At 49.0% G+C, this 23,583-nt stretch overlaps 1 protein-coding gene across 1 annotated transcript in view; it reads left to right on the forward strand.

Moving 5' to 3' along the window:
- Positions 1-1,972: 1,972 nt before the first annotated feature.
- The window catches only part of LOC127225626 (serine hydrolase-like protein), a 28,516-nt gene continuing 6,905 nt past the window's right edge, over positions 1,973-23,583 (forward strand). Inside the window, exons 1-7 of the mRNA XM_051189108.1 lie at positions 1,973-1,979; positions 12,303-12,452; positions 12,533-12,646; positions 13,006-13,047; positions 21,717-21,736; positions 22,047-22,121; positions 23,459-23,568. Of these exons, the coding sequence (XP_051045065.1) occupies positions 1,973-1,979; positions 12,303-12,452; positions 12,533-12,646; positions 13,006-13,047; positions 21,717-21,736; positions 22,047-22,121; positions 23,459-23,568 (518 nt within the window). The remainder of the gene's footprint in view (positions 1,980-12,302; positions 12,453-12,532; positions 12,647-13,005; positions 13,048-21,716; positions 21,737-22,046; positions 22,122-23,458; positions 23,569-23,583) is intronic.

Raw genomic sequence — 23,583 nt, forward strand, 5'->3', positions numbered from 1 at the left:
ATCTCTGACTTCAAGGCCAGCCTGGTCTACTAGAGGATTCTAGAGGCACATGAAGATATTCTGTCTCAGAAAGAAGAAAGGAAGGAAGGAAAGAAGGGAGAAAGAAAGAAAGAAAAAGAAAGAAAGAAAGAAAGAAAAGAGGGAGGGAGGGAGAAAAGGAAGGAGGGAGGGTAAAGAGGTGGGGGCTGGAAAGATGGCTCCATGGTTAAGAGCAGGTACTGCTTTTCCAGGGAACCCCAGTCCTTTCCTGGCATTCACATAGCGATCAGGAAACAGTGCTCTGTGACTCCAGATTCCAGGGGATCCAAAGCTTCTGGCCTCCATAGGCTCTGGCACTCGAAAGCACCGCTCCCCCCAGCACACTTAACATAACTCTTAATATACATTCTTAATATAGTTAAGAATATTTTTAAGCACTAATATGTTCATAAGAGCCCTGCCTTAATCACTGTCTGGTTTCCACAGTTTGATGCTGCAGCCCATAGTCCCACACCAGATGCCAGAGCCAGAGCTTGAAAACAAAATGTGTTCCTTAGATTCTCTGACTCCAAGCAGTCAGTGCACATCTGGAAAACCTCACCTGCGCAGATGCTTGATGCTATTTACTCATGTAGAGAAAGCAGAGCCCTTCTCGGCCTTTCTCTCTGAAGGGTCCAGGAACATAGAAATATAAAATTGTAAGCCTAAACGTATTTTGAAAAAGAAAATAAAGCCTCATCCACTGTTAACCTTTAACAACCACTTTCTGCCTTAAGAGCAGATGACACCCTGGCAGCCACTGTGTACAGAGGTAACTTTAACAGTTGTCTCCCGCCTCCCGGCTTCCCAGCAGACAAAGGTTAGCGTCTAACCATTTCCTCTGTGGGACCCTCTCAGTTGCAGTCCCTTAATTTTTAACTGTCCTCCTACGTGACTCTACGCTCTGCCTTGCATTCTTTCTGGAACAGTGAAAAGCGGATGTGTCAGCCACAGGCTTTCCCAAGCATCCTAAGTTAACATCCTACCGTCCACTAACCAAAAGTTGCAAAACTTAAAATGTAATGTGACTTAAGCCTGCCCTCAAGGTTGCAAAAGCTCTTTGACCACACTGGTGCTTGATTTTCCTATAAGAGGAGGCCCAAAACCAATCCCCATTGCAGTTTCAGAAGCCATATCTCTGGCTGTGGTCCCAGTTAACTGGAAAGCTTTTTGTGCCCCGAGGTGATTTTCCCCCTCTGGAATAAAGCTTGCTTCTGGTTTAATAGATTTTGGTGGTCTGTCCCCAAAGCAGTCATTGAGCAACCAGGACCCAACACCTCCAAATGAAGGTGAAACCACTGGACTGGAAGATACTGGCAAATTAGCAGCTAGAAGCACCAGGCTCTCTTGGGGGACAGGCCCTGAGGTCCCTCCTCCGGTAGTCTCAGACTGATGATAAACTTAAGGATACCACTAAGCGACCTGGCAGGCACCCTGGCCTCTGAGCACTTGTCAGGGCCAGCAAGGGACTGCACTCAAGACTGGTCCTGGCTGTGGGTGGTGGCTGTTTTGGGGACTCATCTTGCTTTCTAAATAGCAGCAGAGAGCCCTGGATGAAATATGTTTCTGGGGCACTTCTGAGGACTCCTGAGTAACTGTGATGCCTTCAGCCTCAGGCTTTTCCAGACTCTATGGAAACTGGCTGTTTGCTGGCTTGGAAGAACAAGTGCCAGGTGCCAGGTGGAAACATTTGAGCAGCTGCTGTGTTAAAAGCGGCCCGGGGATCACTAACTGCAGTCCTAGTGGCAGTAAGCCCTTCCCGGAGTGCCTCTAGCATAGGCAGGGGCCCTTGAATCTCAGCCCTAGCATAGTGGACTACTGTGGAGCTGGGGACAGCTGAGGGAGTTTAATCTACCTTGGTGTGTCTGAATTGAAGGTCCTCACTCAAGTTGCCTTTCTTTAGTAAAGGTTAATTTATCCAGGACCAGCAAGGACAAAGGCTTCTCTGGGCGCCATGACTGGTGAGGTGATGCCTCCAGATGCTATTTCCTCAGCCCCTGGGAGCCAGACTCCACATGTGGCCTGAGATTCAACTCTCAGAGACTCTGTCTGTGAGATGGACATGAGGAGGCTTGTTGGGCTCCTTTGAGGTAGAAGAGGATGCACATGTGTGGGAATGCAGCTGGTGTTCTTCAGGTTCTCAGACTTCAGGGTGCTCTGGAGTTAGGGTTATCCTTCTTTGTTATCCTGAGCCAAGGGCAAGGTCTGTGTTTTGTACCACTGTACCTACTGGTTATTGCTGTGAGCTGCTTTTGGTTGAACATATAAAACCCAGAGCAAGACTCTCTGTAACAGGCTGGGCGGTGGTGGTGCAGGCCTTTGATCCCAGCACTTAGGAGGTAGAGGTAAGCAAATATCTGTGAGTTCCAGGCCAGCCTGGTCTACAGAGCTAGGTCCAGGACAGCTAGAGCTATTACACAGAGAAACACAAAAACACAAAACAAAACTCCCTCCAGTGAAGGGCAGTTCCGGGAGAGCTAAGAGAACGTTCTGTAGTAGCTGAAGGAAGGGTTGTGGGTTGTTTCCCTATGGACCCTGAGCCCAGCTTTTCCACACTCCACCCTTCTGAATGCTTGACTTACTATTTCTTTGCTGTGTAGCTTGTAACGGCTTCTTTTGAAAAGGGGGGGGGTGATGGATGCTTCTTTTTCCCAGACAGGTTAGACTTGGAATATGAAGCTTAACTCCTAACTCCTGGGACAGAGACTTTGATCCAAGGGTCAAGTAGCCAACCCTGGTGACTGGTACTGCCTGGTGATAGTCACAATATATAAACGTGACTCCTTAGTGCCTGAATAGAATTTGTGACTATGTGGGTGGAAGGAGACAGCATCTCCCCCCAAAAAGAAGAAGTTCTATGAATTAGACACACATCGAAGGTAAGTTCTGTATTCTAAAAACAAAACAAAACAGTCAGCTTCCAGGCTGAAGAAATACCATCTGCCCAGGCACAGGAGTGTGAAGAGGTGTGACATGTTCGGAAAAGTCATACATTTATTCATTCAACAAATATTTACTGAGCACCTGCTATGCTCCAGACACGATCTTGGGCTGGAGGTACAACTGTGAAGAAAACACAGCCCCTGCCCTTGGAGAGCTGACATTCAAAAGAAACACAAGCAACAAACAGGTGGTAATTGGATGGCCGTAAGCCCCTTAGATGACCAGAAAGCCTTGGGAATGGAGGACTCTATGTGGCTGGCAAGGGTCAGTGTTGCCAATCCCTCAAGATCAGGGAATTTGGTGTGACAGAGGCATTTGAGCAAGTGGCTGCAGAAAATTACTGAGAGGGCCTGCTAAAGTGCCTGAGTTAGAGCTAGGAGGCTGAGGCCTTGCAGGAGTCCAGGGCACTCCAGAAAGCAGGGCTAGTTTTCTGAGGGCCTGGAGGACAGAAAACACTAGTGTCAGCTAGAGCTGGGATAGGAGACTAATGAGTCAGGGCCAGGATCACCCATCTCACCAGCATATTTCAAGTACAGGACGAACTCACACCCATTGTGGGGACTGGGAAGCAGACATCCTCAAGAACACTGAGTGTTGGGCCAGGGAATGAACGCCACCAGCCATGCCTGGAAGAATATTTTGTGAAAAAATGTAGCGACATGGTCTGAGTGGTTCCTTTTCTGAACATGATTGGGAAGAAAAGAAAAACCCGCCTCCCCCATTAGATGGTAGGAGCTGGAGATTCTACTCAGTTACCTAATCAACCATACACAATGCAAGTCTCCAAGGGTTACTGAGATGAATGCCCAGGATGCAGGATGCCTGCAAAGGCTGTGTCTGAAAGGCAGGGAGTGTGAGGCACATCAAGCAGCATGATGATTTGTGTGAGGTTTGTGCTATTATTTCTCTTTGGTGAAGGAACTAGGAGCAAAGAGAGTTACAGAAATAAGTCCATTTTGTTTGTTTGGTTGATTTCAAATTTATTAATTTATGTTTGGTCTGCAAAGACATCTGTGTACCATGTGTGTGCCTGCTGCTCTCTGATATCAGAAGAGGGCATTGGATCCTCTGGAACCAGAGTTACAAATGGTTGTGGGCCACCATGTTGGTGCTGGGAAACGAACCCAGGTCCTCTACAAGAATAGTCAGCGGTTTTGGCCACTGAACCATCTCTCTAGCTCTCATTGCACTGTTTTGTTTTTAATTATGTGAATATGCCTGTGTTGGTGCACATTGAGTACAGTTTCCATGGAGGTCAGAAGAGGGCTTTGGATACCCTGAATCTGGAGTTACAGATGGTTTTGAGCCTTTAAGTCAAGGGCTGTCTTAACCTATGGATTGCCCCCTGGGGATCAAATAACCCTTTCACATGAGCATCTCTGACCATCTTCACATCAGGTATTTACATTATGATTCATAACAGTAGCAAAACCACAGTTATGAAGTAGCAATTAAATGATTTTATGGTTGGGGGTCACCACAATGTGAGAACCACTGCTCTATGAAGATGATGAGAATTGAACCCAGGTCCTCTAGAAGAACAGCCAGTGCTTTTAACTGCTAAACCATCGAACCATCTCTCCAGCCTAGTTTTTTGTTTGCTTGGGGTTATTTTGGGATGAGGGGCATTGCCTCACTGTGTTGTTCAGGCTGCCCTACAACTCTTGGCCTTAAACAATCCCCCTGTCTCAGCTTCCTACATTGTGCCTCTCTCCTTTTCAGTTTTTGGAAAGTGCTGGGAATTGAACCTAGTGCCTTGAGGTGCTGAGCAGGCTCTACCACTAAGCTGCTAGCTTTTATTGGGACTTGTTGCTGTTGTTTGTTTTTGTTTTCTTGAGACAGGGTCTTACATGTATTCCTGGCTGGCCTGGAACTCACTATATAGACTAGGCTAGCCTAAACTTCACAGAGATCTACCTGAATCTGCCTTCCAATGCTGAGGATGAAGGCATAGGCCACTATAAATAGCCCAAGCCTTTGTTTTGAGGTAGGATCTCATGTATGCCAGGCTAGCCTTAAAGTCCCTACGGAGCCTAGGTTGGTCTTGAACTTCTGATTCCCCTTCTTTCGCATTCCCAAAGCTGGGATTAGAGGTGTTTGGTGCCCTGACTTCTGGTTTATGTGGTGCTGAGGACCAAAACTCCAGGCTTAATGAATGCTAGTCAAGCACTCTACTGAGCTACATCCTGAACTCAAATTTCCCCTGATTCTTACAAAATTTATCTCTGGCTTGTTGTTGTTGTTGTTTGTTTCTGAACAGTGATCCATCAAGTATCAGGTAGGACCACTAAATATTTTTTATCTAGAACAGCCAACCTCCCCCAACTTTCTTCTTGTGAGATCAGATCTGTGAAGAGATGTAGCCATTTACCTTAGGAACTTTTTTCCTTAACATTTATTTGGAAGGCTGAGAAATGGGGCAAAGGTGAAAAGTCTTTGCAGGATATTCACCTGAAGATTAATATTCAAAATATGTAAAGAACTTATACAACTAAACACTGGAGATCCAAAAAAATCTAACCAATAAAGGGACAAAAAGAACTGGACAGACAGTTCCCAAAAGAAGCAAGAATGCAGACCAGCCAGGTGGCAAAGCAGGGCTTGGGTCCCTGAACTCAGGTGGCTGAGGCAGGAAAAGCAGTGAAGGGAGGAAGGGGAATGGGCAAGTCAGTAGTATCTGAGAGAATAATAAGAGCCCCACGGGTATCACTCACAATAATCAAAGAAAGAGAAAAATTTAATCTAGAGCAAAGAAATTCACCAGACTGAGACAGAGGGTTCCTGACTATCTGAGACCAGCCTGGGCTACATAGTGAATGGGCCAGCCTAGACTACAGAATAAGACCTTGTGCTGAGAGAGGGATTAACACTTTCTTGTTTTGTGTCAGGGTCTCAGTATGTTCTCCAGGCTGGGCCTGAACTCACCAGATGGGCTTTGAGGATTCATGTATGCTCAAGCCATGCCCAGTGACTGTGGGCCTTTGGATCACTTCCTGTGGCCTTTGGATCAAGATGTAAGGACTCTCAGCTCCAGCACCATGTCTGTCTGCACGCTGCCTTGCTCCCTACCATAATGACAATGAACTAAACCTCTGAACTGTAAGCCAGCCCCAATTAAATGTTTTTCCTTATAAGAGTTGTCATGGTCATGGTCTCTTCACAGCAACAGAAACCCTAACTAAGACACACTTGATTCTGTTCCTTTGCTAAGAGTTTCTATCATTTCCTTCACTGTTCATGTGGTTTTTCTTATGACTTATTTCAGGGAAAGTGTGCCCCAAAATAATTTAGCACCCAAACTCCCGATAAGGTTTGTTTTGAGATAGGTTCTTGCTATATAGGCCTTGGCTGGCCTTGAACTCACAGTCTTCCTTCCTCACCGTGCCCTCTGAGTACAGGGATTATAGTCCCATCCCAAATACAAATTCTAGAACTGGTGCCATACCTGAGACTTAAAATGCATTGAATGAACTCAACAATGACCCAAGATGACAGAAGAGTCAATATATTTGTAGACAAAGTCATAAAAAAAATTATGCTACCTGGGAGTCATACATGCTGCTCAGTGGCTGAACTGAGTGCCTGATCTCCTGCCTCCATCCCTGTCAGCAGCAGATAAACAAACTACATGTGAAGATCATGGAAAAAGATGGAGTAAGGTGCACTTGTTTTGTTTGTGCATCTAAGAGTCTCAGGGACCACAGCACAGTCCCCTTCGTCCCGAGACAGTATTTGGGTCAGACTTTGGAACTATGGTGTTTTTGTTTTGTTTTGTATTTTGTTATTTGCTTGGTTTGGTTTTCGAGTCAGAGTAGTCCTGGTTGTCCTGTAACTGGATCTGTAGACCAGGCTGGCTTCAAACTCACAGAGATCCACCTGCCTCTGCTGGGATTAACCGTGTGACCACTACCAGGCTAGAACTGCAGTGTTTTGAGTGAGAAATGCTCCCCACAGGCTTAGGTATTTGGACTCTTGCTCTCTAGTTGGTGGCACTGCCTGGGGAGGCTCTGGAAGTTTTAGGATACAGAGCTTTGCTGGGAGAAGCACAGCATTGGGGTGGGCTTTGCAGGGTTACAGGCCGGCCCCCCCCACTGCTTCTTGATCTGTGAATGAAAATGTGACCAGTCAGCTTCATGCTCCACCAACCATGCATTCCCCACTACAATGGACTCTGTCCCTCTGAAACCATGAGCCAGACTAGACCCTTGGCTCTGAAGCTGCTTTGGTCATCACAGCAGCAGAACAGTAACTAATACAGAAGAAATCATGTTGGCTCACAGTTAGAGTATACAGTCTATCATAGCAGGAAGCAGAGAGAGATGGATACTGGTGCCCAGCTGCCTCCTTTTCATTCTGCCTGGAACTTCAGCCCATAGGTAAGGTGGGGGGTTTCCATCCTTAATCTAACTTTAGAAAATTCCTCACAGACATGCACAAATGTCTATTCCTATTATGACTCTAAATTCAGTCATGTTGAGAGTGAAGATCAACCACCTGAGACAACTAAGGTGATGAACACACAAGTTTTTTTTTTCTTCTCAACAAATAATCCCCCAATATAACAAGCCCTTTCTGACTAAACACTGTCTCAAATAAACAAATAAATAAGATTTTATTTTTTAAAAGTCTTCTCATTTGAATTTTTTGACTTGTCTTATTTCTTGAGATAGGGTCTCACCATTTAGCCCTGGCTGGCCTGTAACTCATAGAGATCCTCCTGCCTCTGCTTGCTAAATGCTGGGATTGCAGATTTGTGGCACCATATTTGGCTAAATTTGTTCATGTTTTGAAACAGAGTATCCCATGCTGAGAATATTCCTGGCTGGGCCCCTCAACCTCTGAGATTAGAGACTTGCAAGGCTCTGGTTTGAATTTCTTTTTGCAAAAATAAACTTAAATTTTGGTAGAATTTTAGATTTACAGAGGGGAAAAAAAACCTGCAATGAGAGTCCAGAACTTCTTTATACACCCCGCCCTCTCTTCCTGCACAGTTAGCCTCTTACAAGCCACAGTCAGTCAGAAATAAACACTGGTCTGCTGCTGTTAGCTATACTCTAGGCTTCATGTAGACTCCTCGGGCTCTTCTTCCAGTGTTCTTTCTCTGTTCCAGGATCCAATCCAGGATCCCACGCTGTGTTTAGTGTCAGGGGTGGTTTCCATTTCACAGACTTAACTGGGGCTTCCTCTTGCTGATGAAGAAGGGACTCCTGGGGAACTCTTGTCTCTCTCAGCTGGGATGTGAGCATTTATGAAATCCTTCCACCTCTCAGGATGTGCCTGCTATTCCAGTCCCGGGAAGCTTAAGCACCAGGTGAGAACCTTAAACGCATTCTCTCCACCCTCTCTGCACTGTTGTTGCTGCTTGTGTGAACCCCTAGGGAAAGCCTGGGGCAGCCTGACCTTAGTAGTTCTCAACCAATCCAGTCCTCAGTCACTGACTGAATCTGTCCTGTGTGCAAGGCCCTCTGGTAGATGTTAAGGGGAAATAGTTTTAAAATGACCATATCCCACTTTTAAGAAGCCTATGAGAGGTGGCGATGCACCCCTTTAATCCTAGCACTTGGGAGGCAGAGCTGTGAGAGTTAAAGGCCAGCCAGGTCTACAGAGCTATTTTCAGGACAACCAGAGATACACAGAGAAACCCTGTCTCAAAAGAAAAGAAGAAAAAGAAAAAGAAGGCAGCATGCAGAGAGAGAGAGAGAGAGAGAGAGAGAGAGAGAGAGAGAGAGAGGGAGAGAGAGAGAGAGAGAGAGAGAGAGAGAGAGAGAGAGAGAGAGAGAGCTGGACCCAAGTCCTGGTGAGAGGCAGGTAGCAACAGTGTGAACACAGGCAAGGTGACGTTTCCATCTGGGAGGACTGAAGAAGGCCTCTGGGGAAGCTGACTTTTGAGACCAAGCCTTGAAAACAGGGTAGAACTCACAGAGGAAAGGTGGAAGAGACAGCATTCTGGAGGGATGAATAGAAAGCAAGAGTCAAGTGCAGAGAATGGACTGTAGGGGGGCTATTATTTAAACTAGGCAAGGATGTGTTCCATTTGTTTGTGCTGTGGAATATTACTTTAACTGTGCAAAGCTGTGTTCCTTTTGTTGATGCTGAATTTGTTTAATTTTGTAAAGATGTGTTGCATTGATTTCGCCTTGCCAGCCTAAGGCACCTGATCAATCTAATAAAAAGTTGAATGGCCAAAAGCTGGTTAGGAGAAAGGCTATGAGAAAAAGAGAGGGAGGGAGAAAGGAAGGGAAGAATGAGAGGAAGAAGAGAGGAGAGAATGAGGAATATACACAGGACCAGAAGCCAAGCATCTGTCAGCCAGCAGATAGTAATACTACATACAGAAAAAAATAATTAAAAAAAGATAACCCTCCCAAGGCAAAAGGTAAAGAAAAATAGGATAATTTAACTTAAAAGAACTACCCGAAATGAATGTAAGCTAGGCTAAGTACTCATAACTAATAAAAAGTCTCTCTGTGTCAAGATTGGGGTGCTGGTTAGTGGCTGGTATGGTTGACAGCATAGGATTCTCATAGAAATAAGGGCCCCTAACATCACCTAACACTGCGGAAGGAGATGCATCTCTCCCCAGCCAGCATCGGAAAGCATCCGGGTTCTTACACAGAGATTAATGCAGAGAGCTGGGATAGGGGGAGCAGTGGGAACTTGTGGGATGGGATAGAGGGCACAGCGGGAAGTGGTTTGTGCTATAGGGCCATAAGTACTGAATCCAAGGGGATCACAGGAATGGAAAGGGGAGAGGCAGGCAAGAAAAAAGACTGGATAATAATGGAATGTGAGGAAGAGCTGAGGATGAGGATGAGGCTGGAAGGAGCGAGGGAGGGTGACTGAGGTCTTAGCCATCAGGACAGACAGCAGCCAGCTGAGGCCATGGCTGTTGAAGGATCTGGTTGGCCCGAGGCAGTTTTGAGGTCAAAGGTACAGGAGATGCCAACCCAGGAGTCAGGCAGCTGGAGACTGGTGCCCAAGTGCAAGTGTCTGTGGCAAAGACACCAGCCTGCCTGGCAGGCACCACGAGGATCTGTGCTCCTGCATAACTCAGTAAAGATCCATTTCCTCAGGGAATGAAACCATTTCCTCAACTCATAGGTAGCACTGCTTGTACAGCACAGAAAAGCTCTCATGGGGCTGGGGGTGTAGCTCGATTGCTAGCCTGTGTGCCTGGCATGCATTAACCCTGGGTTTGATCCCCTGCTTTGCATAAACCAAGCAAGCCTGGGACCCCAGTATTGTGGAGGAAGAGGCAGAAGGCTCACAGTCATTCCCAGCTACATAGCAAGTTCCAACCCTGTCTCAAAGAACAAACAGAACAGAAAATTGTCATTGTCCCAGCTCCCAACTTCCCCAGGGTCAACTCACTCAGAAAAGTCCAGGCTCAAGTGCTGTGACTCCTTACTTCCCAGTCTCAACCTTCTCTACACAGTGCTCTGCCCAGCCCCCCTTACCTCCTGCAGCCTGTGGTCCTCTATCCACAGGGTCTGTCCTGTCACCCCTTTGGGGAACTCCACACAATGATTTCCCTCAGTGTCTTGGTCTGTGGCTCACTGGTTAGGACAGTGAGCCCCTCTGTGCCTGGGATCACCTCCTGTTCCCTCCAGAGGTTGGCCTGGAAATTTTCAAAGGAGCACGAGGTGCGGATTTCTTCTTTACTGTAAAATGTGATGCTTGCATTTGCTCATTTGGGAGTGTTTTGTGGTTTGGGTTCCTAGGGTTTTCTTTCAGGGTGGATATGACAGGGTTGAGTCTTAAAGCATATCCCAGGCTGGCCTCCAGTCCCCATTTTCCTTTACCAGCATTCTGATTGTGCCATGCTCACAGCCTGACTCAGGGTTGTTCATCTTTCCTTGCCTGGGGGCAGTTTCCACAAACCCCTCAAATACAATACATTCATTTATTCATTCAATTATGAAAGCTTGATGGTGTCTGGCACTATTGAGGTACTGCAGACACAGTGGGTTGGGAATGACATGAAACACTGTGACACACACTCTACTTCTGTGGAAGGCAGAGGGGGATCCTCAGGATGCTTTGATCACCATGGGGCCACTGGGGACTTATTAAACACCTAGTACCACATAGGCATGCTCAGGAATTTTCCTGCCACCTACATGTCCTTCAGATCTTCTCTACTCTCTCCAGCACAGCCCCATCACAACACCCTCCTTGGCAGCTCAGCCTGAGCCAGGAGCTGGGCTGTGCCAAATCATTGTGAATCTCCCTGGCCAGAGACCACAGGAAGGTGGGGCCTAGGTGGGGTGGGACCAATGTGATGGGCTCCAGGACTATAGTTGGAGCTTGCAGAGGGGGAACCGGGATTTGGACAAGGACTGTCTGTGAGGACACCTGCAGGGATGGGGCAAGTATGGATGAAAAGGAAGTAGGCATGGATCTAACTGCTGAGCCCTTCCCATCCCTGTGACCTCCTGGACGTGGAGTGACAGCTCACGGACACAGAAATGGGTGAAAATGCCCCTCAGGGCCTCCTAGATCTGTGTGGGAAGGGGGAGGCCCAGCGAGATTCCCCCAAGCACCCACTCACTTTCTCTAGCGGGTGGAGCTGACACCGCCCTAAACTGCCTGACCAGGCCCAGGCATCAGAGTCTGGATTCAGCAGAGCCAGTCCTGAGGATCCAAATGAGTCACAAGGCTGCTGTGTTCAGATAGCCCATAGATTAGAGGAATGTGCTTATTGCTATTTGGGGTTGCACTTCGGGGCCAGCAGCATGAGAAGGTCAGCTCTGGGACACACCTGACCTGAGTAGGCCCAGCTGGAGTCGAGGAATCATGCTGACTAGCTTAAATCCTCTCTGAATGAGTTTGGTCATCTTCTGTATCTCCTTGTTTCTCAGGCAGGATGTGGGCAGAGATAAAGAAAGCATTGGTCCCATTCATTGTATGGGGTTCATTAATGCTTGAAGTTTCAGGCACTGATGGAGGTTCTTCAAAAGGGTGCCATAGTGAAGAGGTATTGTAATCTATTTACTCCAGTTTAACAGAAAGGGACTGATGATGGAGAGGAGTGAAGAACACAATCCAAGGGCATACAGCCCCAAGTGGCAGGGTTCAAGGCAGCAGCCACCAACCTACTCCTTCTGTTCTGGTCCAACACCAATTGGTACATCCAAAAACCCTATTCAGCTATATCTGTCAACCAGGGGACCCGCTTGTCTTTCCCTCCTCATAGCATCTTGCAGTCTGTCTGTCTGTCCAGAGCCAGGACATAGGCTGGTAGCACGAACGCCCATGCATGCTGGAGCATACACAGATGAGGGTCTGAGGAAGTCCTGGGTTCATGGATGCAGGGGCAAATGTCTGCTTCTACCTTACAGGTCTGTTCTCAGAGTTGAGGCTGGCTGTGCCTTGGGGCCACATTGCTGTCAAAGTCTGGGGCTCCCAGAAGAACCCTCCAGTCCTCTGCCTGCATGGCTGGCTGGACAATGCCAACTCCTTTGACAGACTCATTCCTCTTCTTCCACAAGGTGGGGCTATGGGCTGAGGGACTGTGGAGGGGTGGAAGCTGCCATGCAGCCCCTGCCTCTCCCTCCTCTCTCTGCTGCAGACTTTCATTATGTGGCCATGGATTTCGGAGGTCACGGGCTCTCCTCCCATTACAGCCCAGGGCTCCCGTATTACCACCTACATTTTGTGAGTGAGGTCCGAAGGGTAGCAGCAGGTGAGCGAGAGACAGAGTGGGAGTCATGTAGGAGTGAGTGTGTGTGTGTGTGTGTGTGTGTGTGTGTGTGTGTGTGTGTGTGACTCTGCCACAACCCTCTCATCCTAGGAGGTAAGATGCAGTGTCTGGGAGACAGGAGTGCTGGGCAGTGGATACCTGGGGTCTGGCTCCAGTTCTCCCAGCAACTGAGAAGAGCTTGCTTCCTCCACTAGGAGCTTCCCACAGTGGAGCTGAGCCCCTCAGCTGGTCTCCTGGGTGGGGTGCTGCAGGTACTTGGAGGGAGTCCAAGCCAGGAATAGGAAAAAGTTTAGAGTAAGGCTGGACTGTGCAAATATTCTCTTTGAATTTGTGTTTTCCAGCATTTAAATGGACTCGGTTTTCCTTCATGGGCCACAGTTTTGGTGAGTCAGCTTTACACTGGCCCTGGGTTCTCTGGAGGGCTATAGGAGAGAGAGAAAATTTGACACAGTGGTACCTGGTACCTTTCCCTGCCCTTCTAAGGAGGAAGGGAGTCCTCAAGCGCTTACCTTAGGGACTGGGCCTCTGGTCTCAGAGGAGTGTGCAGGGTGGCCTTACAAGGTTTTCAGGTGGAGGGACCTTTGTGGCCCAGGTAGGGGCTCCTAGTTGAATATGCTGAGTCCCAACCCCATGGTGGGAGAGGCGCTGGGGTAGGACAGAGCACAGGAAAGAGCTGGGGGAGGATTTGGAGCTGGAGAGGGGACACACAGACTTCAGTACTGTTCTCTTGCCTGGCAGGTGGCACTGTGGCCGGCATGGTGAGTACCTGGATCTTCTGGGGTCACCTGGGACCTTTCTGGGGGCATGGGGAGGAGACCAGCAGGAGGTAAGATAGGAAGAACCCCTTCATGCAGTGGATGCAGTAGCCAGCACCCCTTAGTCAGAGGCAACTTCACGTGTCCACTGTGTCCTGGGCATGGCTCCCTATGGAGTTTCTGCGTGTCTCATCCAAGCTGGCTGCGGTCTGCAGCTAGGTCAGGGAGAAGCGCACCTGGGAGCAGCAGGCTCCAGCTCTGCTGAGGCCTCTGCCTTCACACACTCACTTGTGGCTCTCTTGTCACTTTCTAGTTTGCCTGCATCTTCCCCGAGATGGTGGACAAACTGATCTTGCTGGAATCAACGCCACTTGTCCTGGACTCTAATGTAGGGAGAGGCTTCCTGGAGACTGTCATGGGGTCCCCAGACTTTAGGGAGGTTGCCTTCAGCTCTGTCTCCTGTGGACATTAAGGAAGCAGGAGAGTGTGGCAGAAGGGGACAATTAGAGGGCAGCATTCTGAAGCTTGTGATCCTGAGATTGTCAGGGGCAGGGCATGGGAACTCTTGGAAGGCCTGCTCTGTGGCCTGCATTCTGGAGAATGTGGGTGGATCCAGCATAGACTGTGAAACTCAGAATGAGGATGAAGGGGCAGCCATGGGTGGAGGAAGTTCTGGGCCACAGGAAGCTCCCTGCCCTAACATCTAATCCATTCCTTTGTGCTGTGCACATGGAACCCACTGTGAGTGTGGCTGATAGAAAAATACCACCACCAGCATTCACAACAGCCAGTACTGACTCTGTATGTGAGACTAGGTTCTGTCCTTTACCTACTGTGTGACCCTAAGGGAGTTAGTTTCCTCCAGAGGACTTCACTGTGTCCACTTCCACCTTCTCTTTTCTTACTTACAAAATGGCCACACGTTCCTAGAGAACAACTCATTCTGTCTTTTTTGATGTAGGATTTCATTCTGTAGTCAAGTCTGGCCATGAACTTCTGGCAATCCTCTTGCCCCAACCTCATAACTGTGTGGATTACTGTTCTTGTTTTTTGGTTGGGGTGTGTGTGTGTGTGTGTGTGTGTGTGTGTGTGTGTGTGTGTGTGTGTGTTTTCTGTTTTACTTAGAAAGGGTTGGTCTGTATGGCTGTATTGGAATAATGTCTGTAGATGATACTGGCCTCAAACTCATAGATATCCTCCTCCTGATGCCTGCCAAGTGCTGGAATTAAAGGTATGATAGATCTGGCTGGCTGGACATCGTATTTTATCCCCATGTCTCCCATCCCTGTACATTGTAAACACTTAGTAATTTTCCATTGCAAGAAACATTAATGCATGGATTAGTGTGGAACCCTATACCCAGGCTTTGCCCTTTGATCTCTGTAGTGTCCCACAGATGAAACAAGTACTTCGCCTTGGGACATCCTCCTGAGTGCTGCTGGGTGGCAGTGAGCCACCAAAAACAAGAACCTATGGTCTTCGCCACTGGGGACATGTGGTATGACAGATGGAATCTCAGACCCATCTACCTCAACTAGCAATGACAACATTGTGGAAGTCAAAGAAATACTCTACCCTTAGTGGAAACGTAGTATCACTTCTACAAAGCACTACCCTGTCTTTGTGCCATGCAAGCCTGTGCTGGATGAGAAAGCACAATGAGCAGGATAACTACCAGGGTCTGATTCCCCTCAGAGGGGCACCGAGGGCAGGGGCAGGACCCAGGAAGGGGCTGGAACCCCTCGACTGGCACGTTCTCTTGACCAGTTCTGCTTAATCCGTAGGAAACAGAGAACATGCTGACCTACAAACAGAGGAACATAGAACACATGTTGCAAGTGGAAGCTTCTCAGAATTCCTGGAGGGTGTCCAACATGGAAGACTTGTTACAGAGGTGGGTGCTGGCAGCAGGGGCAGGGCAGAGGAGGGCTGGGACAGCTGTGCCCTGGGTGGAAACTCTCCAAGTCAGGGAGAAGGTAGAGCCTTGTCCACTCCCCTGCTGCTTCCTCCCCTCCTTACAATGTCATTCACCCACTCCTACCCCTCTCCCCAGTCTTCCTTCCCTCTGGTTTGCACTCAGCACCGGCCTCCAGGACACTCCTCAGAAGCCCCTTGCTGTCACCGCCCCTCAGTACCATGCTTTACAGGGGTCTCTTTCTTGCCCCTCAGGTTCATGCTCTGTTGGCTCACCTCTGCCCTCTGGCTACCAACCTTAGCCTACTGAACAATTACCTGCAGTTCTCTCCCATCTCCTGCTGGAGCTGTCTGGTGGCTTCTACCGTGGACAATCCACACTGCCCTGTGTTAATGTCAGCCTCTAAATTCTGCACCCCTGGCCTGACTGGGAATGCCCTGGTCATCTTTGTAACCACTGCATCTGGCACTCTGCACAGTAGCACAGGGATTCACTCCTTTGTTCTTGTCTAGAGGAAAGAACACACACACACACACACACACACACACACACACACACACAGAATACCAGGCAGACACGCTGATGCAGCAAATACCCCACTGGTTCAGAAGGACACACAGTTCATGTAGCCTCCCTTCCCTCCATCTCCCCTTCCTCCTCACTTCCATACTTCCTGGAGTTTGAACCAAAGCCCTCAAGCACTTTACCCCTGAGCCACATCCCTGGCCGTTTCTGTTGTTTGTTTGTTCTTTTTCCAGGGATTTAGGTATAATTCAGGCTGGCCTTGAACTCAGATCATTCTGCCTCAGCCTCCTTAAGCTCTGGAATTAAAGATGGGCACACCACATCCAGCTGCCTGGTTTCCTTTCTTCCAAAACCCCCGGGCTTGATCAAGGCATGGTTCCCTTAGTGTCTTTCTGTCTCCCCAGGCTCCTGAATAAAAATAGCCACTTGAATAAAGAGTGTGGGGAACTCCTGCTACAGAGAGGAACCAGGAAGATGGGCACAGGTAAGGACTCACTGACTTTATTACTGAGGGAAGACATGGGGGGCTTCATGGGCCAAGCTGGTTCTTTGTGCCTGAAGTGTTTCCTTAACTCTTCCATTGCCTCTCACACGCCCTGTGAGAGCAGGGGAAACTGAGGCTGCACATTGCCGAGTGCCTAGTACAACGTCACATAAGCGTTGTAGAAAACCACACTCTGTGTGAAGGCTGGCAGCCATTGGCACTAAACTTGGTGATCGTCATGGCCAGGGTTGAGAGCTGTGCCCATCGCTGCCCACCACACTTGTTGTCAGCGAGGTCACAGAAGCTGCCCTCCCTGGGAGGCAGCTTTGCCACAGATCTCAGGCAGATGCTCTGTGTGAGAACAGATGAGACACTGGAGGCTCAGAGCTGATGTGGAAACCTTTGTTTAGAGAAGGTACCCATGGTGCTCTTAATCTGAGGAGCAGGACAAGGAGTGACTTTGCTGTGTGTGTCTGTGTGAGCACGTGCAATGGGCATGTGCAGGTCAGAGGTCAACGTCAGGTGTAGTTCCCCAGCCACACTCCTCACAGCCATTTAGTATCTATTTTTTGAGATGGTCTCTAACTTTCCAGAGAGGCTAAGCTGGTGGCCAGCACACTCCAAAGATCCTCCAAGCCCCCTCTGCCTCTTGAGGGTGACATTGTAGGAACGTCACAACATGCCCAGTTGTTTGAAATGAGAAGTCTTAGGATTGGTTCAAGTCTTGTCACGAGGACTCTACAGAGACATTTGTCCACGCCAGGAGTGAATGTTTCATGATGTGTATTAGACTGGGTATCAGATACTCCCCAGGGCCCAGTACAGAACATCCAGGCCCTCTGCCACTGACTGCCAGCTGTACTGACATCATTATGTACCTTTATTAACTGTATCATTTCTCCTAGGGAGGCTCCTGATCCTAGCATGCATATCACACCTGCCATGCATGTGACCTACAGTGTTCATCAGTAGCTGCCCACTCTTCTTATGAGTTATCATTGTTGTTTTGATGCAGCTATGGGAGATGAAACTTGGTTCACCTTTTTTAAGATACCCACATGGAGTATATTTGGGAAATATAATTAGCAATAGAGGTGAGGGAGTAGTAGCACACACCTTTAATCCAAGCACTCGGTAGACACGGGCAGAACAATTTTTGTGAGTTCAAGGCCACCCTGGGCTAAAAGAGATTGAATCAGTCAGTCTAAAAGAGAAAAAGAGCTAAAACCTTTGATCCCAGTATTTGGGATCACACACCTTTTAAAAATATTATTTATTGTCCTTTGGGTTTTGCTTGCTTGTATATCTACATGCAAATGTCATTTGCCCCGCAACTGAAGCTACAGACTGCTGTGAACTACCATGTGTTATTGGTAATTGAGTCCTGGTCCTTTAGAAGAGCAGCCAGTACTCTTAACCAGTGATTCAACTCTCCAGCCTGGGATCACACACCTTTAATCCTAGCACTAGCAGGTGAGACAGGAGTGATATGGCTGGGCAGAGAAAGGAATACAAAATGGGAGGAGACAGGAGTTCAGGGCATTCAGTCTGAGGATTCATAGGGACAGGAATGCCCCTTTGGTCTAAGGATTTAGTAGAGATAAGACCTAGTTCTTGGCTGCTCTGCACTCTGATCTTTAGGCGAGCTCTATTTCTTACATGACAAACAAAATATCAGCACAGAAGGGCATGGCAGGAAGTGGTTTGTGTTATAGGGCCATAAGTACTGAATCCAAGGGGATCACAGGAATGGAAAGGGGAGAGGCAGGCAAGAAAAAAGACTGGATAATAATGGAATGTGAGGAAGAGCTGAGGATGAGGATGAGGCTGGAAGGAGCGAGGGAGGGTGACTGAGGTCTTGGCCATCAGGACAGACAGCAGCCAGCTGAGGCCATGGCTGTTGAAGGATCTGGTTGGCCCGAGGCAGTTTTGAGGTCAAAGGTACAGGAGATGCCAACCCAGGAGTCAGGCAGCTGGAGACTGGTGCCCAAGTGCAAGTGTCTGTGGCAAAGACACCAGCCTGCCTGGCAGGCACCACGACGATCTGTGCTCCTGCATAACTCAGTAAAGATCCATTTCCACAGGGAATGAAACCATTTCCTCAACTCATAGGTAGCACTGCTTGTACAGCACAGAAAAGCTCTCATGGGGCTGGGGGTGTAGCTCGATTGCTAGCCTGTGTGCCTGGCATGCATTAACCCTGGGTTTGATCCCCTGCTTTGCATAAACCAAGCAAGCCTGGGACCCCAGTATTGTGGAGGAAGAGGCAGAAGGCTCACAGTCATTCCCAGCTACATAGCAAGTTCCAACCCTGTCTCAAAGAACAAACAGAACAGAAAATTGTCATTGTCCCAGCTCCTAACTTCCCCAGGGTCAACTCACTCAGAAAAGTCCAGGCTCAAGTGCTGTGACTCCGTACTTCCCAGTCTCAACCTTCTCTACACAGTGCTCTGCCCAGCCGCCCTTACCTCCTGCAGCCTGTGGTCCTCTATCCACAGGGTCTGTCCTGTCACCCCTTTGGGGAACTCCACACAATGATTTCCCTCAGTGTCTTGGTCTGTGGCTCACTGGTTAGGACAGTGAGCCCCTCTGTGCCTGGGATCACCTCCTGTTCCCTCCAGAGGTTGGCCTGGAAATTTTCAAAGGAGCACGAGGTGCGGATTTCTTCTTTACTGTAAAATGTGATGCTTGCATTTGCTCATTTGGGAGTGTTTTGTGGTTTGGGTTCCTAGGGTTTTCTTTCAGGGTGGATATGTCAGGGTTGAATCTTTCCTTACCTGGGAGTAAATTCCACAGAGCCCACAATTACAATACATTCATTAATTCATTCAATTCACTGTCAGGTGAAATTGAGGGGCTGCAGACACAGCAGACATGGATCACATAAAACACCATGGAAACACAGTCACTACACTTCTGGAAGGCAGAGGGGGATCCTCAGGGCTCATTGATCTTCACGGGGCCACTTGGGACTGTTTTAACACCTGGTACTGTGTGGACCTGCCCAGGGAGATGTCCTGCCACCTAAGTGTCCTTCAGAGCCCTGTCTACTCTATCTAGCACAGCTCTGTCACAACACCCACCTTAGCAGGTCAGCCTGAGCCAGGAGCTGGGCTGTGCCAGAGTCCTTGGGGATCTCCTTGGCCAGAGACCTCAGGAAGGTGGGGCCTGGGTGGAGTAGGGCCAACCTGAAGGGCTGGCACAAGTAGGTGGTGATGTGGGGGTGGAAATGGGACTACAAAGGAGTCACCTGCAGGGCTGGCCAAACCTGGAAGAAAAGTCAATGAGAAAGGATCCAGCCTCAAGTCCTTCCTGCGACCATCTGGACGTGGAGTGACAGCCACAGGGACACAGCAATGGGTGAAAATGCCCCTCAGGGCCTCCTAGATCGGAGTGGGAAGGGGGAGGCCCAGCGAGATCCCCCAAGCACCCACTCACTTTCTCTAGCCGGTGGAGCTGACACTCACCGCCCTCCCCACTGCCTGACCAGGGCTGGTCATCAGTGCCTGGATTCAGGAGAGCCAGTCCGTGGGATCCAAATGAGCCACAAGGCTGCTGTGTTCAGATAGCCCTTAGATGGGAGAAGGGAGCATATCACTATTGGGGGTAGCACTTTGGAGCCAGCAGAATGAAAAGGTCAGCTCTGGGACACACCTGACTTGAGTAGGCCAAGCTAGAGTCTGGGAATCACGCTGTCTAACTTAAATCATCTCTGAAAGAATTTGGTCATCTTCTGTATCTCCTTGTTTCTCAGGCAGGATGTGGGCAGTTAGTTTGTATGAAGACAGAGATAAAAAAAAAAAAAAAAAAAAAAAAAAAAAGCATTGGTCCCATTCATTGTATGGGGTTCATTAATACTTGAAGTTTCTCAGACACCAATGGTTGTTCTTAAAAGGATACCATAGTAAAGAGGTACTGTAAAATATTACTCCAGGTTAACAGAAAAGGATTGAGGATGGAGAGGTTTGAGGCAACCAGTCCAAGATCATACAGCCCCAAGTGACAGGGTTCAACCAACTCCTTCCTGTTCTGGTCCAACAACAATTGGTACATCCAAAAACCCTACTCAGCTATATCTGTCACACAAGGGACCCGGTTGTCTTTCCTTCCACAGGGCATCTGGCAGTCTGTCTGTCTGTCCAGAGCCAGGACATAGGCCGGTAGCACGAACGCCCATGCATGCTGGAGCATACACAGATGAGGGTCTGAGGAAGTCCTCGGTTCATGGATGCAGGGGCAAATGTCTGCTTCTACCTTACAGGTCTGTTCTCAGAGTTGAGGCTGGCTGTGCCTTGGGGCCACATTGCTGTCAAAGTCTGGGGCTCCCAGAAGAACCCTCCAGTCCTCTGCCTGCATGGCTGGCTGGACAATGCCAACTCCTTTGACAGACTCATTCCTCTTCTTCCACAAGGTGGGGCTATGGGCTGAGGGACTGTGGAGGGGTGGAAGCTGCCATGCAGCCCCTGCCTCTCCCTCCTCTCTCTGCTGCAGACTTTCATTATGTGGCCATGGATTTCGGAGGTCACGGGCTCTCCTCCCATTACAGCCCAGGGCTCCCGTATTACCACCTACATTTTGTGAGTGAGGTCCGAAGGGTAGCAGCAGGTGAGCAAGAGACAGAGTGGGAGTCATGTAGGAGTGAGTGAGTGTGTGTGTGTGTGTGTGTGTGTGTGTGTGTGTGTGTGTGTGTGTGACTCTGCCACAACCCTCTCATCCTAGGAGGTAAGATGCAGTGTCTGGGAGACAGGAGTGCTGGGCAGTGGATACCTGGGGTCTGGCTCCAGTTCTCCCAGCAACTGAGAATGAGAAGAGCTTGCTTCCTCCACTAGGAGCTTCCCACAGTGGAGCTGAGCCCCTCAGCTGGTCTCCTGGGTGGGGTGCTGCAGGTACTTGGAGGGAGTCCAAGCCAGGAATAGGAAAGAGTTTAGAATAAGGCTGGACTGTGCAAACTTTCTCTTTGAATTTGTGTTTTCCAGCATTTAAATGGAATCGGTTTTCCTTCATGGGCCACAGTTTTGGTGAGTCAGCTTTACACTGGCCCTGGGTTCTCTGGAGGGCTATAGGAGAGAGAGAAAATTTGACACAGTGGTACCTGGTACCTTTCCCTGCCCTTCTAAGGAGGAAGGGAGTCCTCAAGCGCTTACCTTAGGGACTGGGCCTCTGGTCTCAGAGGAGTGTGCAGGGTGGCCTTACAAGGTTTTCAGGTGGAGGGACCTTTGTGGCCCAGGTAGGGGCTCCTAGTTGAATATGCTGAGTCCCAACCCCATGGTGGGAGAGGCGCTGGGGTGGGACAGAGCACAGGAAAGAGCTGGGGGAGGATTTGGAGCTGGAGAAGGGACACACAGATTTCAGTACTGTTCTCTTGCCTGGCAGGTGGCACTGTGGCCGGCATGGTGAGTACCTGGATCTTCTGGGGTCACCTGGGACCTTTCTGGGGGCATGGGGAGGAGACCAGCAGGAGGTAAGATAGGAAGAACCCCTTCATGCAGTGGATGCAGTAGCCAGCACCCCTTAGTCAGAGGCAACTTCACGTGTCCACTGTGTCCTGGGCATGGCTCCCTATGGAGTTTCTGCGTGTCTCATCCAAGCTGGCTGAGGTCTGCAGCTAGGTCAGGGAGAAGCGCACCTGGGAGCAGCAGGCTCCAGCTCTGCTGAGGCCTCTGCCTTCACACACTCACTTGTGGCTCTCTTGTCACTTTCTAGTTTGCCTGCATCTTCCCCGAGATGGTGGACAAACTGATCTTGCTGGAATCAACGCCACTTGTCCTGGACTGTAATGTAGGGAGAGGCTTCCTGGAGACTGTCATGGGGTCCCCAGACTTTGGGGGGTTGCCTTCAGCTCTGTCTCCTGTGGACATTAAGGAAGCATGAGAGTGTGGCAGAAGGGGACAATTAGAGGGCAGCATTCTGAAGCTTGTGACCCTGAGATTGTCAGGGGCAGGGCATGGGAACTCTTGGAAGGCCTGCTCTGTGGCCTGCATTCTGGAGAATGTGGGTGGATCCAGCATAGACTGTGAAACTCAGAATGAGGATGAAGGGGCAGCCATGGGTGGAGGAAGTTCTGGGCCACAGGAAGCTCCCTGCCCTAACATCTAATCCATTCCTTTGTGCTGTGCACACGGAACCCACTGTGAGTGTGGCTGATAGAAAAATACCACCACCAGCATTCACAACAGCCAGTACTGACTCTGTATGTGAGACTAGGCTCTGTCCTTTACCTACTGTGTGACCCTAAGGGAGTTAGTTTCCTCCAGAGGACTTCACTGTGTCCATTTACATCTTCTCGTTTACAGTGTGGCCACACCTTCCTGAAGGACAAGAACTCTATCTGTCATTTTTGAGACAGGAGCTCATTCTGTAAACAAGACTAGCCATGAAGTCCTGGCAATCCTGCTGCCCCAACCTTTAACCTCTTAACTAGAATTTGTTTTTTGTTTGTTTGTTTTTTGAGACAGGTTTTTCTGTGTGGCCTTTGCTCTCTTGGAACTAGTTCTGTAGAACAGAGTGGCCTCAATCTCATAGATATGCTCCTGCAGCTGCCTCCCAAGTGCTGGGTTTAAAAGTGTGCTACCGTTACCTGGCTGGAAATAGTTTTTACCCCCATGTCTCCAGTCCCTGTACATTGGAAGCACTCAGTAATTTTCCATTGCAAGAAACATTAGCTCATAGGTTAGTGTGGAACCCAGTAACCAGGCTTTGCCCTTTTTCTCTGTAGTTTCCCACTGATGAAACAAGTATAGATATTTGGGACATTCTCCTAGGTGGTGCTGGGCGGCAGTGAGCCCGCAAGGGCCTGAACCTGTGGTCTTCTGGCATGGGGACATGGTGTATCGCAGATGAATCTCAGGACCATTTACTTTGCCTAGCAATGACAACATTGATTGAAGTCAGTGAAGAAGTCTGCCCTGAGTGGAAACGTAGTATCACTTCAACAAAGCACTGCCCTGTCTTTGTGCCATGCAAGCCTGTGCTGGATGAGAAAGCACAATGAGCAGGATGACTACCAGGGTCTGATTCCCCTCAGAGGGACACCGAGGACAGGGGGCAGGACCCAGGAAGGGGCTGGGACCCCTGGTTTAGGGGGTCCGTATTCATCAGTTCTGCTAAATCCATAGGAACCAGAGAATATCCTGACCTACAAACAGAGGAACATAGAACACATGTTGCAAGTGGAAGCTTCCCAGAATTCCTTGAGGGTGTCTAACATGGAAGACTTGTTACAGAGGTGGGTGCTGGCAGC

Source organism: Phodopus roborovskii, unplaced genomic scaffold, assembly GCF_943737965.1.
Source record: "Phodopus roborovskii unplaced genomic scaffold, PHOROB, whole genome shotgun sequence".
Lineage (NCBI taxonomy): Eukaryota > Metazoa > Chordata > Mammalia > Rodentia > Cricetidae > Phodopus > Phodopus roborovskii.